Source organism: Thamnophis elegans, chromosome 13, assembly GCF_009769535.1.
Source record: "Thamnophis elegans isolate rThaEle1 chromosome 13, rThaEle1.pri, whole genome shotgun sequence".
Lineage (NCBI taxonomy): Eukaryota > Metazoa > Chordata > Lepidosauria > Squamata > Colubridae > Thamnophis > Thamnophis elegans.
Genome location: NC_045553.1, coordinates 7106827 through 7123684, shown reverse-complemented (window position 1 = coordinate 7123684; position 16858 = coordinate 7106827). Strand labels below are relative to the sequence as shown.

General features: G+C 43.3%; 3 gene segments (V, D, J or C); all 3 read right to left on the bottom strand.

Annotated features, from left to right (window-relative positions):
* Positions 1-667: 667 nt before the first annotated feature.
* On the bottom strand, positions 668-1188 carry LOC116516735. The segment is given in 2 exon segments: positions 668-984; positions 1127-1188. Coding segments are annotated over 2 exon segments (360 nt in total).
* A 12525-nt stretch (positions 1189-13713) lies between these two features.
* LOC116516732 lies at positions 13714-14273 on the bottom strand. The segment is given in 2 exon segments: positions 13714-14054; positions 14234-14273. Coding segments are annotated over 2 exon segments (381 nt in total).
* Positions 14274-15384: 1111 nt separating this feature from the next.
* On the bottom strand, positions 15385-16030 carry LOC116516731. The segment is given in 2 exon segments: positions 15385-15725; positions 15896-16030. Coding segments are annotated over 2 exon segments (390 nt in total).
* Positions 16031-16858: the final 828 nt, after the last annotated feature.

The following is a 16858-nucleotide window of genomic DNA, read 5'->3' as shown; positions in this document are numbered from 1 at the left end:
ACACCAAATTACAAGTGAAATTTTGGATGATAAGGGACACTCATGAATGACCAATAGATATGATAATTGTTTTTCCAAATACTAGCACACAGCATTATGTAAAGGACAGATTTCAGGAATTTCATAGTATCTGCACAAATGTGGATTCATATCAAACATCCCAAAGTTATAAAGGATGAAGAGGGAAAGGATGAAAGCATAAACACCGGGGAGAGCTGGTCCTTCTTAATCAAGGACAAATGGATGTGATAGACGTATCCACTTGTCTTAAATCAACCAAAATTGGGTGGTTCTTGGATTGGATGATGAAGAAGGACCAAAAGGAACACTGGCTTTGAGCCCTAATGCCATTTCCCTAAATGCAATGACGACACCCTTCAGATGCCAGGAGTTTTCTGGTCTCCCAGAGTGACACGAGGCCAAGAAATCACCTGTAGACTCCAATTGAGGAGTGTAAGAAAAATAGAAAGAAAAGACATGAACAACAGCTGGACTTTCTAAATGGAGATCACCTGGATGGGATGCCCTTTTCTGCTGATTTTCTATCAATCCAAAGTCCACCTTTCTTTCTCTTTGTCAAATGTCACTTCTGCAAACAGAGCAATTTTAAAAAAGAGAAACTAAAATTAACCCAGGAGAAGGTTTTTGTCTCACTTCCCCACCTGAATCATTCACTGTGGTACTGACTACCCGTCCAGACACAACAATAGTAAGTGGCTTCGTCTTCAACCAGAGCCCCAGTGATAGTCAAGGACATCACGTTCCCTGAACTGGACCCAGAGAAACGGGCTGGAACCCCTGATGGTCTGGTACTGGTTGCATAGATCAAAGCTCGAGGTTTATCCCCAGGGAATTGCTGGGACCACCAAGGGTAGTTGCTATCCCCAAGATTCCCACCATCATATCGACAAGATATGGTGACTGTGCCCCCAGGGGTCACAAATTCTGGGTCCTTCAGGTTCTGCAGTTGTTGAAAGCTGGGGCCTGAAAGAGAGCAAGATGTTGCTTGGTCAACGGAGGGTCAAGAAGAGCATCACAAATGGAAAACTCAACAATGGAGCAAGGAAGGTTTTCTGGGATTAGTTATAGACAGAATTGTTCCTCTTTCCAAATGAATTTCTCTTACCAACGGAGATCAGGACGATGGAGAGAAGAAATGCCCGGGACATGGTGGAACAATTCAATGGGCCAATCTCTTCTCTCAAGCAAATGGATTTCCCCCTTACCTCCTCTCCTCCTCTCTTAAACCCCTAAAGGACAAGAGAGGACCCCCTCATGCAAATATTTTCCTCTTCAACTACCAACCCAGCCCTCTGGGTATCAGATTAGAGCAGAGATGAGCAACTGCTAAGATGTATCTGATTTAAAACTATTATTTCCCTGCACTGGGAGAAAAGGAAGAAACAAGAATTAGCGGTTTAGCAGACTGAAGTCTATCTGGGGCTCATTCCAAGAACCTGTTTTTATCTCCTTGAGTCTACAAAGCCATATTACAGAAAAAATGTATTTGGCCTTGGACAAAATGTGGGATGGGTTGCTGGAATGCATCTCATCTTCATTGATTAAATCACATGGTTCAAGGAGAGGAAAATGTCCCTTCGAGACCAGCAGTCTAAGGCAAAAGAGGAGGTATTGACGGTCTGTCCTCTGAGATTGCTGTGGATGTCAGGATGTTTCTTCATCAGGCTAGGTGGGACTTTGGTTGAAGGGCCTTGTTACAGTTCTTCACATCGCTTCTACTGACCTCACGTGATCCATGGGCCATGTGACTGGCTGATCATTGGATGTGATCTCTTGTGCTGTATGACCTGTCGTGTGATTGGTTGATCATTGTGTGAGACGGTCACCAACTAAAGAGGTGGTTGGTGCCATCACTGGTTGGTCACTTCACAGTTTCACATTAAGAGAGTTGGAAGGGGCCTTGTGGGTCACCTAGTCCAACTCTCAGCCCACTTGATTGATTTATCTCCCCATGGGTTTGTAGCCTGGTTCCAAATTGATGTGTTTGTTGGTAGATCCATCGGTTGGATAACTACCTCGATAAATTTACATTTGTGGCATCTGATTGCACATGAGTTCATCACATGGTGGCACATGCGTCCATCATTTCTAATAAGATGAGGGTCTTACTTCATTTGGGTATGTGGACTAGGGCAGGTCATCAGTAATCCATGTATTATTCTTATTCTTATTTCTTAACCCTTGGAAGCAGAATAGATGGACCTAACCATTTCCTTTCATCCGGCACTGCTCACTTATTCTGTGAATGATCAGTCTCCTCCTCCCTCCCTTACCGTTAAGAAGGAAATGAGACCATTCAGGAGCCACATCTGGCCATGCTTTTGCTCAAACATGAAAGGGCACCAGCACCCCCTGCTGGACACTGATATGGCAACATCTGCATCTCCTCCCCTGGGCAGAAGAAAGGCATCATTTCTCATCCTTTGAAGACCGTCATCATCCTTCTTATAGATGAGTGGAAGGACCAAAAAAGGGGATGTGTTGAAAGAAAACAAGAATGGAACAAAATGTCTCATCTTTATTAATTCTCTTACAGAAGATGTTCCAAAGCCTCCCTTAATGTTTTTAACCCTTTGATTTCAGGTAGAGATGATATGTATCTCTGAGGCATCATGCTTGTTTGTGCTTCTCCTTCCTGACTTCCATGGGGTGGAGGTACCCATTCATCAGAAGCGTTTCTATTTTTTCAGTGGCCTGTTCATTTTTCCCGGTAAGAACATTTAAGCACATCATCTGTAAAGCTCAACATTTAATCCAGGAGAATCACATTGTGACTGTACCAATCCTTACTAAGTGTTCATCCTTACATCCTCTAACCTTGACCCAAACTTGCCCCAGTGGCCACTTTTCAGCCTGTGTCTTCCTAAAGTCCCTTTTATCCCATCTCCAGTCAAGTGTTGATGCACCTGAAAATCCCCTGTAGCTTCTCTCCAATTTTACCTCTTATCTTTTGATACATTTTATTCAAACCATGGGGGACTGAGATTGTGGGTCTGTGGGATTTCTCTTTTCAGTTCCTGTATTCCTCATCCCTCTTCATAGGGACACAGAGACTTCTTTGCAGAGGGAAATGAGCCTGCAGAAGTTTCTCTCCTGTTTCTTCAACTCTAGTTTCCACGGTCACCAGTCAAAGTAGTTGCTTCTTGTTTCAGGCTGAAGAGGCAGAGAGGAGTTTTTTGTCACACTTCCCCATATGAATTCACCACCGTGCAACCCATTGACTGTACTGCTCCAGCTACCACAGTAATAATCTGCCTCGTCTCCAGCCTCTGCATTGGTGATGGTCAAGGATCCTGATTTCCCAGACTGAGTGGCAGTGAACCGATTTGGGATCCCTTCTCCCCTATTGCAGCTGCTGCAGTGGACAAAACGGGGGCCTTCTCCTGCTTTCTGTTGATACCAGAACATGCTGCCAGTACTCTGGGTTGTGCAGGAGATTGTAACAGTTCCACCTGGGGACACGGAGCTGGAGGGAGGCTGAGTCCAAGTAGACTGAGCATTGATGCCTTTAGATGAAGAGGGGATGGAGGGAAAGAAACAGTGAGGAGAGAAAATGAAATAAATACTGTTAAACTGATGCATCTTCGTTCACTCTGAGCCATTTGCAAACTCTTATGAGAATCACAGCCAAATCCTCTCTTGGCCCAGGAAAACTTTACCTGTGCAGTAAGTGAGGAGTGGAAGGAAGACCACAGCCCAACCCATGGTCACCTTTGGCAAAGAATGTCCTCCTAGGGGAGACAATTCTAACCTTCTCCTCCTCCTTTCCTTTCCTTAAATGCCTCTTCTTGGCCGCTTCATGCAAATCAGATCTACACTCATTGGTTCCGCTAGAATATTTTATTCCCCCAAAGCATTCTGGGGTCATCTAATTTAGCCAATGACCAGAAAACACATTTGCATCAAGATTTGAAAATTGGAGAGACTTAAAAGCTCCCAGTTAAACCTGACTGCATTATTGGGGATCAGGGAACCTTCCATGTTTCTTCAAACACCCTGCATTCAAATGAATGGAACATGGAAATGTCTATATGTAAATGTAATTATGAAATTCTATTTATCTCCATGGCACGTAAGGACTCATATGCAATTCCTATAGAATCTGAGGCCTAATAGATATGCAGTACATTGTTCAAAAAGCAAGAAATAAAATACAAGAATCCGTTTTACAAAACAAACCAGAATTTTGCGTTTGGTCATTTGATTATTTCCTTTGACAAATGTAGGATGGATTGGTGGATTGTACCCCAAACTCATTAATTGTTGAAGGAAAGTATATCTCCCTGCCAGAATACCAGTCTAGGGAAAAGAAAGAGAAGCATCTTCCAACTGGACCTACATACTAGAGCAGGTCATAAGCAATTTTGATACCTTTTAATATATTTTTTTGAAAAGCCACTGGGAACAGAGTTTGTGGTCCTAAACCTTTTACTTTTATCCTTCCTTATTTCACTTGCTGGGTGAGGACTTGGTGCCCTCCTCCCTCCCTTACTCTAGAAGAAGAGGTGAAACTTTGCAGGAGCCAACATCTGCCCATTCTTTTGCTGAAGTCGTTTGTTGCACAAACATGAAAGGGCAGCAGGAACCCCTATTGGCCACTAATATGGCAGCATCTATGTTATCCCCACCTGGGCAGAAAAAATGCAGCTTTTGCCATCCTTCGTGCATCATCATCTTCTTTCTTCCATCCTTCTCCCCTTTCTTCTGTCTGTTCCCAGAAGATAGAAATAAAAAAATTGGAGGAGCTGAAAGAGAACAAGAATGGAAGATTTTAATACTATGACACTAAAAAAGACATTCTAGGACAACATTATATGTTTGATTCATCATCACGCTTTCCTGGGCTTCTCCTTTTACACTTAGTGGTATGCTTGAGGTTGAGGGGAAGGATCTACAGCATCATCCATCAGAAGAAGTTAATGTTCTTAGTGGCTGATTCATTTTTCCTAAGAAGCAAAGCTGTAGCACATGGTCTCCTCGGTTCAACATCTGATGTGGGAGAATGATTAGATGACTGTTGCAATCTTTATTGAGAGTTCATCACTACTTCCACAATCCATGGCACAAATCTAAACCAGGAGTTACTTTTTAGTGCTCTGTCCTCATACAAACCCCCTCATCCCATTTCCACTCTAGTGGGGACCCAGATAAAAATCACCTCTACCTTCTCCAAGTTCACTTCTTCTCCAATCACAATTTCTGAAGGGTTGAGGGTTGAAACCATGGATCTATGGGCTTCCCTGCACCTTCCTCATTCACACTCCTGCCTCCATCATCCCTCTTGCTGTCCATTGAGAGACTTCTCTGCAGATGGAGATGAACCTGCAGGAGTTTGGCTTGTGTCTTCTCCTCAATTTGATTGTCCCCAGTCACAAGTCAAGGTACATTGCTTCTGGTTTCAGGCAGAAGGGACGCAGGTTTTTGTTAAACTTCCCCATAAGAATTCATCACCGTGCAATGCAGTACCAGCACTGTCCCAGCTACCACAGTAATAATCTGCCTCGTCTCCAGCCTGCACATTAGTGATGGTCAAAGTTCCTGTGCTCCCAGATTTGGTAGCAGTGAACCGATCTGGGATCCCTTCTCCCCTGCCATATCCGCTACATTGGACATAGCGAGGTGCTTCTCCTGCTTTCTGTTGATACCAGGCAATGCAGTAAGAGCTCTGAGTAGTTGTGCAAGAGATCCCAATAGTTCCATTTGGGGACACAGAACATGTTGGAGATTGAGTCCAACTTAACTGACCATCAAGACCTTAAAGGGGGAGAGGGAGAGGGAGGGGAGAAGAAGGAAGGAAGACTGTTAGACTGGTGGAATTTGCTTTATGCTCTTAGATATTTCCAAGGAAACAAGTTCTTATGAGAATCACAGCCAAATCCTCTCTTGGCCCAGGAAAACTTTACCTGTGCAGTAAATAAGGAGTGGAAGGAAGATCACAGCCCAACCCATGGTCACCTTTGGCAAGGAATGTCCTTATAGGGGAGACAATTCAAACCTTCTTCTTCTCCTTCCCTTTCCTTAAATGTCTGTCCTTGGCCGCTTCATGCAAATGAGGTCTGCACTCATTGGTTCCGCTACAATATTTTATTCCCCCAAAGCATTCTGAGTTCTTCTAATTTAGCCAATGACCAGAAAACACATTTGCATAAAAGATTTGAAAATTGGGGAGACTTAAAAGCTCCCAGTTAAACCTGACTGCATTATTGGGGATCAGGGAACCTTCCATGTTTCTTCAATTATCTACTTTTTACATGAATGGGAAATGCAAATGTTTATATAGAAATGTGATTATGAAATTCTATTCATCTGCATAACATATAATGGCTAAAACATAATTACTATAGCATCTGGGGCTAGCTAGCTGGCTAGCTAGCTAACTAACTGGATGGATGGATGGATGGATGGATGGATGGATGGATGAATGGATGGATGGATGGATGGATGGATGGATGGGTGGATGGATGGATGGATGGATGGATATTCAAAAAGCAAGAAATAAAAAAGTTTTCGTGCAAAACACACCAAATTACAAGCGATATTTTGGATGATAAGGAACACTCTTGAATGAACAATAGATATGATAATTGTTTTTCCAAATACTAGCACACAGCATTATGTAAAGGACAGATTTCAGGAATTTCATAGTATCTGCACAAACGTGGATTCATATCAAACATCCCTAAGTTATAAAGTTGGAAGAGGGAAAGGATGAAAGCATAAATACCGGGTAGAGCTGGACATTCTGAATGAAGGACAAATGGATGCGATAGACGAATCCATTTGTCTTAAATCAACCAAAATTGGGTGGTTCTTGGATTGGATGATATAGAAGGACCAAAACGAACGGTGGGTCAAGAGGAGCATCACAAATGGAAAACTCAACAATGGAGCAAGGAAGGTTTTCTGGGATTAGTTCTAGACAGAATTGTGCCTCTTTCCAAATGGATTTCTCTTACCAACGGAGATCAGGATGATGGAGAGAAGAAATACCCGGGACATGGTGGGACAATTCAATGGGTCAATCTCTTCTCTCAAGCCAATGGATTTCCCCCTTGCCTCCTCTCCTCCTCTCTTAAACCCCCAAAGGACAAGAGAGGATCCCCTCATGCAAATATTTTCCTCTTCAACTACCAACCCAGCCCTCTGGGTGTCAGATTAGAGAGGGGATAAGCAACTGCTAAGATGTATCTGGTCTAAAACTATTATTTCCCTGCACTGGGAGAAAAGGAAGAAACAAGAATTAGCGGTTTAGCAGACTGAAGTCTATCTGGGGCTCATTCCAAGAACCTGTTTTGATCTGCTTGAAACTACAAAGCCATATTACAAAAAAATATATTTGCCTTTGGACAAACATTGGATAGGTTGATGGAATGAATCTCATCTTCCTTGATTAATTCACATGATTCAAAGAGAGGAAATGTCCCTTCGAGACCAGCAGTCTAAAGAAAAAGAAGAGCTGATGACATATTGACATTGACATTCCATCATCAGGCTATGTGACACCTTCTGCAGGAGTTTGGTTGAAGGGCCTTGTTTCAGTTCTTCACATCAGTTTTACTGATCTCATGTGGTCCATGGGTGGTGTGAGTGGCTGATCATCATTAGATGTGATCTGTTATGTCGTGTGACCTCTTGTATGATGAGTTGGTCATTGTGTGAGATGGTCACCAACTAAAGAGTTGGCCGGTGCCATTGTTGGTTGGTCATTTCTCCAGTTTCAGATTAATAGAGTTGGAAGGGGTCTTGTGGGTCATCTAGTCCAACCCCCAGCCCACTTGATTGATACGGCCCCTATGGGTTTGTAGCCTGGTTCTAAATCAGTGTGTCTGTAAGTAGATATGTTGGTTGAATATCAAGCTTTGGTGAATTTACATTTGTAGCATATGATAGTGCATGAATATATCACATCGTGGCAAACCTGTCTATCATTTCTAACAAAGAGGAGGGTCTTACTCCATTTGGGCATGTGGACTAGGGCAGGTCAGTGTCCTCCTCCCTCCCTTACCCTCAAGAAGGAGATGAGACATTTCAGGAGCCACATCTGGCCATGCTTTTGCTCAAACATGAAAGGGCACCACCACCCCCTTCTGGCCACTGATATTGCAACATCTGCATCCTCCCCACCTGGCTTTCTCCTCAATTTCAATGTCCCCGGTCATAGGACATGGTCTGTTGCTTCTTGTTTCAGGCTGAAGAGGAAGAGAGGTTGTTTTTGTCACACTTCCCCCTATGAATTCACCACCGTGGAACAGAGTGCCACCGGTGTTCCAGCTGCCACAGTAATAATTGGCCTCGTCTCCAGCCTCTGCATTGGTGATGGTCAAAGTTCCTGTGGTCCCAGACTGGGTGGCAGTGAACCTATCGGGGATCCCTTCTCCCCTATTGCAGCCTTTACAGTGGACATACCGAGGGCCTTTTCCTGCTTTCTGTTGAAACCATCTAACACTGTTAGTATTCGGAGTTGCACAGGAAATCGTAATTGTTCCACCTGGGGACACGGAGCTCGAAGGAGGCTGAGTCCATAATTGACCATCAATGCCTTTAGGGGAGAAAAAGACGGAAATACTCTGACTCTGATCCTTTGCTCTTAGACATTTTCATGGGAACAAATTCTTATGAGAATGATAACCAAATCCTCTCTTGGCCCAGGAAAACTTTACCTGTGCAGTAAGTGAGAAGCGCAAGGAAGACCACAGCCCAACTTATGGTCACCTTTGGCAAGGAATGTCCTTCTAGGGAAGACAATTCTAACCTTCTTCTTCTTTCCTTTCCTTAAATGTCTCTGCTTGGCCTCTTCATGCAAATGAGATCTGCACCTATTGGTTCTACTTGAATATTTTATTCCCCCAAAGCATTCTGAGGTCTTCTAGCTTAGCCAATGAGCAGAGGACAGATTTGCATAAAGATCTGAATATTGGGGAGACCTAAAAGCCCCCAGTTAAACCTGAGCACATGATTGGGGATCAGGGAATCTTCAATGTTTCTTCAAACATCATCATCCTTCTTCCACCTTTCTCCCCCTTTTTCTTTTTAGACAGAAAAATAAGGAGGAGCTGAAAGAGAACAAGAATGGAACATTTTAATGCTATAATACCAAAAATGACACTCAATATTATATCTATGTTTTGTCATCATTCTCTTCTGTGCTTTTCCTTCACTTTGGTGGTATGATTGAGGTTGAGGTGAAGGATCTATTCTACAGCAGCTTCCATCAGAAGAGTTTCATGTTTTTAGTGGCTTATTCATTTCTCCTAAGAAGCAAAGCTTTGGCGCATGGTCTTCTCAGTTTTACCTCTAATGTGGGAGAACCATGCATGATTATTCCAACCTTTACTAAGAGTTCATCTGTACTTCCACAATCTATGGTGCAAACCTGACCCAGGAATTACTTCTTAGTGCTCTGACCTCAGACAACAATCTTTTACTCCATTTCCAATATAGCTTGACCCAGCTAAAAGTCACCTCTAGCTCCTCCAAGTTCACTTCTTCTTCATTCACAATTTGTGGAGGGTTGAGACCATGGATCTATGGGCCTCCCCGCACCCTTCTCATCCACACTGCTGTCTCCATCATCCTTCTTACTGTCAATTGAGAGACAACTCTGCAGATGGAGATGAACCTGCAAGAATTTGGCTTGTGTCTTCTCCTCAATTCGAATGTCCCCGGTCACAAAGTCAAGGTTTGTTGCTTCTTGTTTCAGGCTGAAGAGGAGTACCAGCACTGTCCCAGTGACCACAGAAATAATCTGCCTCGTATCCAGCCTGCACATTGGTGATGGTCAAAGTTCCTGTAGTCCCAGATTTGGTGGCAGTGAACCGATCTGGGATCCCTTCTCCCCTGCTGCTTCCACTACATTGGACATAGCGAGGTGCTTCTCCTGGTTTCTGTTGGTACCAGCCAATGCAGTAAGAAGTCTGCTCAGCTGTGCAGGAGAGTGTAACCGTTCCACCTGGAGATACGGAACTTGTCGGAGGTTGAGTCCAACCTATTTGACCATTAATGCCTTTAAAGGGGGAGAGGGAGAGAAAGGGGAGAACAAGGAAGGGCTACTGTTAAACTGATGCATCTTTCTTTGCCTTGATCATTTCCAAAGGTCCAAGTCCCGAAAATTACAACCAGATTCTCTCTCAGACCAGGAACACTTTACCTGTGCTGTAAGTGAGGAATGCAAGGAAGACTACAGTCCAACCCATGGTCAACAGTTGGCAAGGAATGTCCTTTTAGGAAAGAAAAGTATAACCTTCTTCAGAGCTTCTCCTTTCCTTTCCTTAAATCCCCCTTGCTTTCGCCTTTCATTCAAATGAGATCTTCATTCATTGGTTCTACTGGACTATTGTATTCCCCAAAAGCATGATGTTGCTCTCGAGTTAAGTCAATGAACACCGGAGAGATTTGCATATGTCAGATTTGGAACCAGGGAGGGGGAAAATGTCTGTGGGGATTCTATTTCATCTGGGTCATAGTTGTCTCAAAGGTGTTTTTTCAAAAGGCAACTGGACTGTTTTTCCAAGAAGAAAGAGAAGGAGGAGAAGGAGTCTGTATACAGAGTTATTGTAAAATGAAATTAGGAGCAATTCCAGCACTAGTAGTAGTAACAGTACTAGTGGTGTTTGTAGCAGTGAGAGTAGAAGCCGAAGCAGGAGGGGAGGACATAACAGAGATAGAAAGCATCATGAATATTGGAAAGGATTAACAGCTGTTCAGCTTCAAATGGGAGGAATGTCAGGGTAATGATGATTTAATAGCTGACCAGATGCTGTAATGCTGTAATGATGATGCAACGGTAGGAATGAATCAGCAGGGTTATTTGACTGTTACCACTTTAAGAGTCTGTATTATAAGAGAGGCCCTGTTGGGGCATCTCTCTCTCTTCATGTATTCTTCCCTGCTGTAGCTGCTGATTGATTGTTTGAACTTTGCCCAGTATATGTATGTATATATTCTTTGATAAAACCATTACTTAAATAGAAACCTCTGGTTACTGTATTTGATCCTGGGTTGTCTCATATAGTCACACTGTGAGCATTATGACATTATCAAACTGCCCTAAGATTTCAGTAAGGAACAAGCAAAGAATAAAAGCTAAAATGTAAGTGGAGCGGGACTTTCTGAGGGAAGATCGTTTGGATAGGATGGTCTTCTCCTCTTGCCTTATATCCACCACAATTCTACATGTCACTGAGGCAGGCAGAACAAAAAAAGGGGGGAGGGGGGAGGGTTAGGGTTAGGGTTAGGGTCCACAAAGGGTAGTGGCCATCTCCAAGATTCCCACTATCGTATCGACAAGATATGGTGACTGTGCCCCCAGCTGCGACAAATTCTGCGTCCTTCAGGGTCTGCAGTTGTTGAAGGCTGGGGCCTGAAAGAGAGCAAGATGTTGCTTGTTCAACGGACGGTCAAGAATGGCCAACTCAACTGTCCAGCAAGGAGGTTCTTCCAAGTTTAGTTCTAGAAAAGGTTGAACCTCCTTCCAAAAGGATTTATCTTACCAACAGAGATCAGGACGATGGAGAGAAGAAGTGCCTGGATCATGGTGGGAGAACTCAATGGACGAAGCCCTTCTCTAAACCAAGTGGATTTCCCACTCCCCTCCTCTCCACCTCTCCTAAATCCCCAAAGGACAAGAGAGGACCTCCTCATGCAAATCTCCTTGCTCTTCAACTACCAACCCAACCCTTTGGGAGGCTGATTAGAGAGCAAAGGAAGAAGCTGCTAAGATATGACTTGTTGAAAAGCAATATTTCTGGTAGTAATGAGTGGAGGACGAGGCTGATAAGCACCCACCTTTATCTTCCTTGAAACGCTGCCAAAGACCTAACTGGCAATTTGCTTGGCAAGGCCACCCGGAGCAAAGAGTCAAAACAGAGCTTCAGAATTAAACCAGCATGAACAAAGTTGCTTCCTGCAAAGGCTCACGTGCCTTTGCTCCTCCTTTATGTCCTATGGGAGGGGCCAATCACCTCCAAGCCTTACTCCCAAGTCGTCCCTTTTGTTTTAACAGTTCTTGCCTTCTGGCAGCTCTGTGCATGAATGCACTGGGAACAGGTTCCCCCTGTTCCTCTGCCTCGCTGCTGTCTGACTCAGAGGCTCTGGAGGCTCTGGAGGCACATAACTCACAGATGGGCCCAGCCCCCTCTCTTCCCCGGCCCCCTCTCTGCCTCTCACACAGAGCCCTCATCCAAGCCTTCCCCAGACTCCCCGACTGGCCCATGTTCCTCCCCAACCTCCTCACTGTCCAACTTTGTTGCCAGCTCCAATTCTGTGACCGATCATGCCCTCCTCCCTCCCTTACTCTAGAGGAAAAGTCTGGACTTTGAAGGAGCCACATCTGTTATCCTTTTGCTTAAGTTATTGTTGTTGTTTTGGAAAAAACATGAAAGGGCACCAGCAGCCCCTACTGGCCACTGATGTTGCAACATCTGCAATATCCCCATCTGGGCTGAAGAAATGCAGCATTTATGGTCCTTCAAGAACCATCATGTCATCCTCTTCAAACATCAGAGGTAGGGCAGACAAAAGAAAAGAATGATGTAGTGTTATGATAAATAATAATTGGATATGAATATTGAATGGTACCCATGAAAGGAAGATTAGAAACCCTTTTGGATTATATACAAAGGATAATAAAAAAGAATTAAGTTAGATACAGTTAAGTTTTGATTATTAGGGGGAAAATGTTATGATACAGGATATAGTCAAATAAAGGAGGGATAATGATGACAACCTATATATATGTATGAGTATAATATAAGGAAACTAGATGAAAATTGCCAACAGTGATTTGGAAAGGAGGATTAGAAAAGTTTGTTATTAAACATTAAGGATGTTTAGCTAGAATAGGACATAAGGATTCAGTGTTATTTGAGGATTTTAGAAATATTAAATGAAATGCCAGTATGTGGTTATGTATTAAACTTTGGTATATTTTATGATGAAGGATGTTTAAATAATTATAGTCAAATATAAATGGAGGTATAAGGGTAACATGTATAAATATTTGAGTTAAAATACTTGAGTTAATATGAATTATGTTTTATGACTATGGAAGAGATGCACAAAAACCTTTTGTAACCAACTTATAGACTTTCTACAGCATGTAAAGAAGGAAGATTTTATGTGTTGTGTTTGTTTTGAAAATAAAAATAAATTCTATTTTTTTAAAAAGAAAATAATGAGATGAAAAAAGGACAAGGAGGGGACAAATGTGCCTTCTTTATTACTTCTCCTACAGAGGATGACACCAAGAATCGCCTGCTGATTTTAATACTTCAGTTTGAAAAAAAGAAATTTAGGTAGGAATTATCTACACTTCTGGAATATCGTGCTTCTGTGTGCTTGTCCTTCTCAACCTTAGTGGTTCCAGTGCAACCCATTTAACAATTGCAATTGTTAAGAGGCGAATTGATAAGTGGGTTGCCCTGAATCTTTGGGCCTTCTGTGCCATAGTTGTTAAATGAATTTCTGCAGATGTTGCTTTAATCTCATGGTTGTGAGAATAAAGCTGGTTTTCCCCCCATTGACTTGGTTTGTTGGAAGCCAGTGGGGAAGGACCCAGGGGCTGATCACATGACTCCAGGATGCTAGAACCGTCCAAAATAAGTGTCCTGACTGTGTACAATTCTTTTGTAAAACCATCTGCAACCTGTGTTGAGTGAAGCCTTCAAGGAAGGCTGAGACACCTTCTGGTTTTTGTCACAGTTCCCCATAGGGTGGAATCACTGTGCTCTGAGAACTTTCACCACTAGTCAAACAGTAATATTCAGCCTCGTCTTCAGGTTGAATGTTGGAGATGGTCAAAGAGGCTGAATTGGAGGAAGAATCATAAAAACCAGAAAACCGCTCAGGGATTCCAGACGGCCTCTCACTATCTTCATAGATCACTGCTAGGGGTTTAGTGCCAGGTTTCTGCTGATGCCAGCTCACATAGTAACCACTAATGCTACCCCCTTCCCTGGTACAGGTGATCCTGACTGTTCCTCCTGGGGATACCGACTGAGAAGGTGGTTGAGTCATGGTGAACTGGGCCAAGGCACCTGCAGAGGGAAGAAAAGGGATGAAATGCATCTAAGATGCCATAAGAGAGAAACGTTTTTAATTCAACTGAAAGGAAAGAGAAACAGGACTAGGAGAAGGGAATAATTCCAGAAATGGAGAACTGTTCCAAGGAAGAGGAGAAGATGCTTGATCTTTTCCAGCCAACAGGATACTTTACCAGTGAAGAAGGTGAGGAGGAAGAGAAACAGTTGAGCCATGGCAGAGAAATGGGAAAGGATTGATCTTCTGAAACCAATGTTCTTTCTAGGTGGACCTCTTCTCCTCACGCTTAAATTGAGCTGCAAGAAAGAGAGGCTGCAAAGGCATGCAAATACCCTTCCTCTTTCTCCCTTTTAAACCCTCTCGATCTTTTTCCAGGACAAGGGCAGGCAGTGATTGACAGGATATTTCATTAGTGAGTCTCACTGAAGGAGGAAAGAGGAAGGAGGAAAGGTAGAGACTCCAACTCCAACTCTCTTCCCATAATATCCAGAATTAATCTCTATTTTAGGATTCCCAGATTTCAGCATGTTGGAACCTAAGCAAAGGATGGGCAGGTGGACCATTGGAAAGAGGTGATCCCTGCATTAATCTGCTCCCATGCCATGAAAGCTTTAGAAAGAGGACTAGAAACTTAAATGAGAACCAGAAATGTATTGGGAGCTAGTGCAACTCAGGAAACAGTGGTGTAACTTTCATTAACAAACACGTTTTTCAACTATTTTCAGCTTATAGATACTCTTCAAAAGCAACCCCATTAGCGGTGCATTGCAGTAATCTATTTGGGGGAGGGGTAATCCAAAGATGATCCCTCCCCCCAATTCAGTGACCTGACTTCAAGGTTCGTGTAAGATTTGCTAAAAACAAAGAAATGGCTCTTCCAATAAAAATCACTAATCCCTTCCCAAATTTCCAAACCAAACTCAGTCCAGCATCTCGTCATATCCGTTCAAGGACCTGAGTCAGTGGGTCGTATGAAAACTATCTGGGTAGGTAGTCCTCAATTTATGACCACGGTTATAACCAGAATTGTCATTGCTTAGCAATGCTGTCCTCACATGAGTCACATTTTGCAATCTTTTTGCCAAGATTGTTAAACAATGACTGTTTTTTTAAAGTCAATTACAGTTATGAAACCAATCCGACTTCTCTTATTGAATTTGCTTCTCAGACGCCGGCTAAGAAGGTCAAAGAGGGGGAATCACTTGAAAAGAAGATACTGAAACAATAGAAGATGCATGTCCCGGCTGAATGGGCTTCTTTTGTAAAAACACCTGCAACCTATTTCAAGAAGCCTTCAAGGAAGACGGAGGCACCTTCTGGTTTTTGTCACAGTTCCCCATAAGGTGGAATCACTGTGCACTGAGCATTGCCATCATAAGACAAACAGAAATAGTCAGCCTCATCTTCTGGTTGAACGTTGGTGATGGTCAAAGTGGCCGAATTGGCGGAGGAATCATAAGAACCCGAAAATCGCTCGGGGATTCCAGAAGGTCTGCTAGAAAATTGATAGATCACTAATTCTGGTTTAGTGGCAGGTTTCTGTTGATACCAACTCACATAGTAATCACTAATGCCACCACCTGCCCTGGTACAGGTGATCCTGACTGTTCCTCCAGGGGATGCCGATAGAGAAGCTGGTTGAGTCATGGTGAACTGGGCCAAGGAACCTGCAGGGGGAAGAAAAAGGAATGAAACGCAACTGAGATTCAGTCAGAGAGCAACCTTTTAATTCAAGTGGAAAAAGAGGAAACTAGAAAAAGGGAATTCCAGAAATGTAGAAATCTTCCAAGGAAGAGGAGAAGATGCTTGATCTTTGGCTGTCAACAGGATACTTTACCAGTGAAGCAGGTAAGGAGGAAGAGGAGGAAGAAAAACAATTGGGCCATGGCAGAGAAATGGGCAAGGACTGATCTTCTGAAACCAAAGTTCCTTCTAGGTGGACCTCTTCTCCTCACGCTTAAGTTGAGCTGCAAGAAAGAGAGGCTGCAAAGGCATGCAAATACCCTTCCTCTTTCTCCCTTTTAAAGCCTCTAGATCTATTTCCAGGACAAGAACAGGCAGTGATTGGCAGGAGATTTCATTGGTGAGTCTCCACTGAAGGAGGAAGAGGGAAGGAGGAAGGGTAGAGAGTCCAACTCCATTTCTCTTCCTATAATATCCCAAATTGATCGGTCTTTGGGATTTCCAGATTTCAGCATGTTGGAACCTAAGCAAAGGATCTGATTGGCAGGTAGAGCATTGGAAAGAGGTGGTCCCTGCATAAAGCTGCCCCCATGCCACGAAAGCTTTAGGAGGCGGACCAGAATCGTGAATGGCACCCAGAAGAGTATCTGGAGCTATTTCAGCTCAGGAAGTACAGATATGTCTGGATTAATAGACAACAGTTTCAACTATTTTCATCTTATAGAGACTCTTCAACCGCAACCATGTTGACTGCACATTGCAGTACTTCATTTGGGAGGTAATCCAAATATTTGTGACCATAAGCACCACATCTGATCTGGGAAGGCACACAACTGGCACACAACGCAAAATTGTGCAAAATTCCTCTGCTCCTGACCGTTTAGCTGCTCCTCAAACAGCAGACATCATTTCAGGAATGTTGCCTCTACTGGAAAATCACAAGACTCAGAGATTGCAAAATTCCAAACACTTTCAATTCCAAGGAAGAGAGTTGAAGTTTGTTCTATCCCATTCATCCCTACTTCCTCCAGACAGAACCTCCCCAGCAACCAAATGATGACTTGAAAGGGGTCTTCAGCAGCCCCTTTCCCAGCATAGATGCATGAAGGGCAGTGCA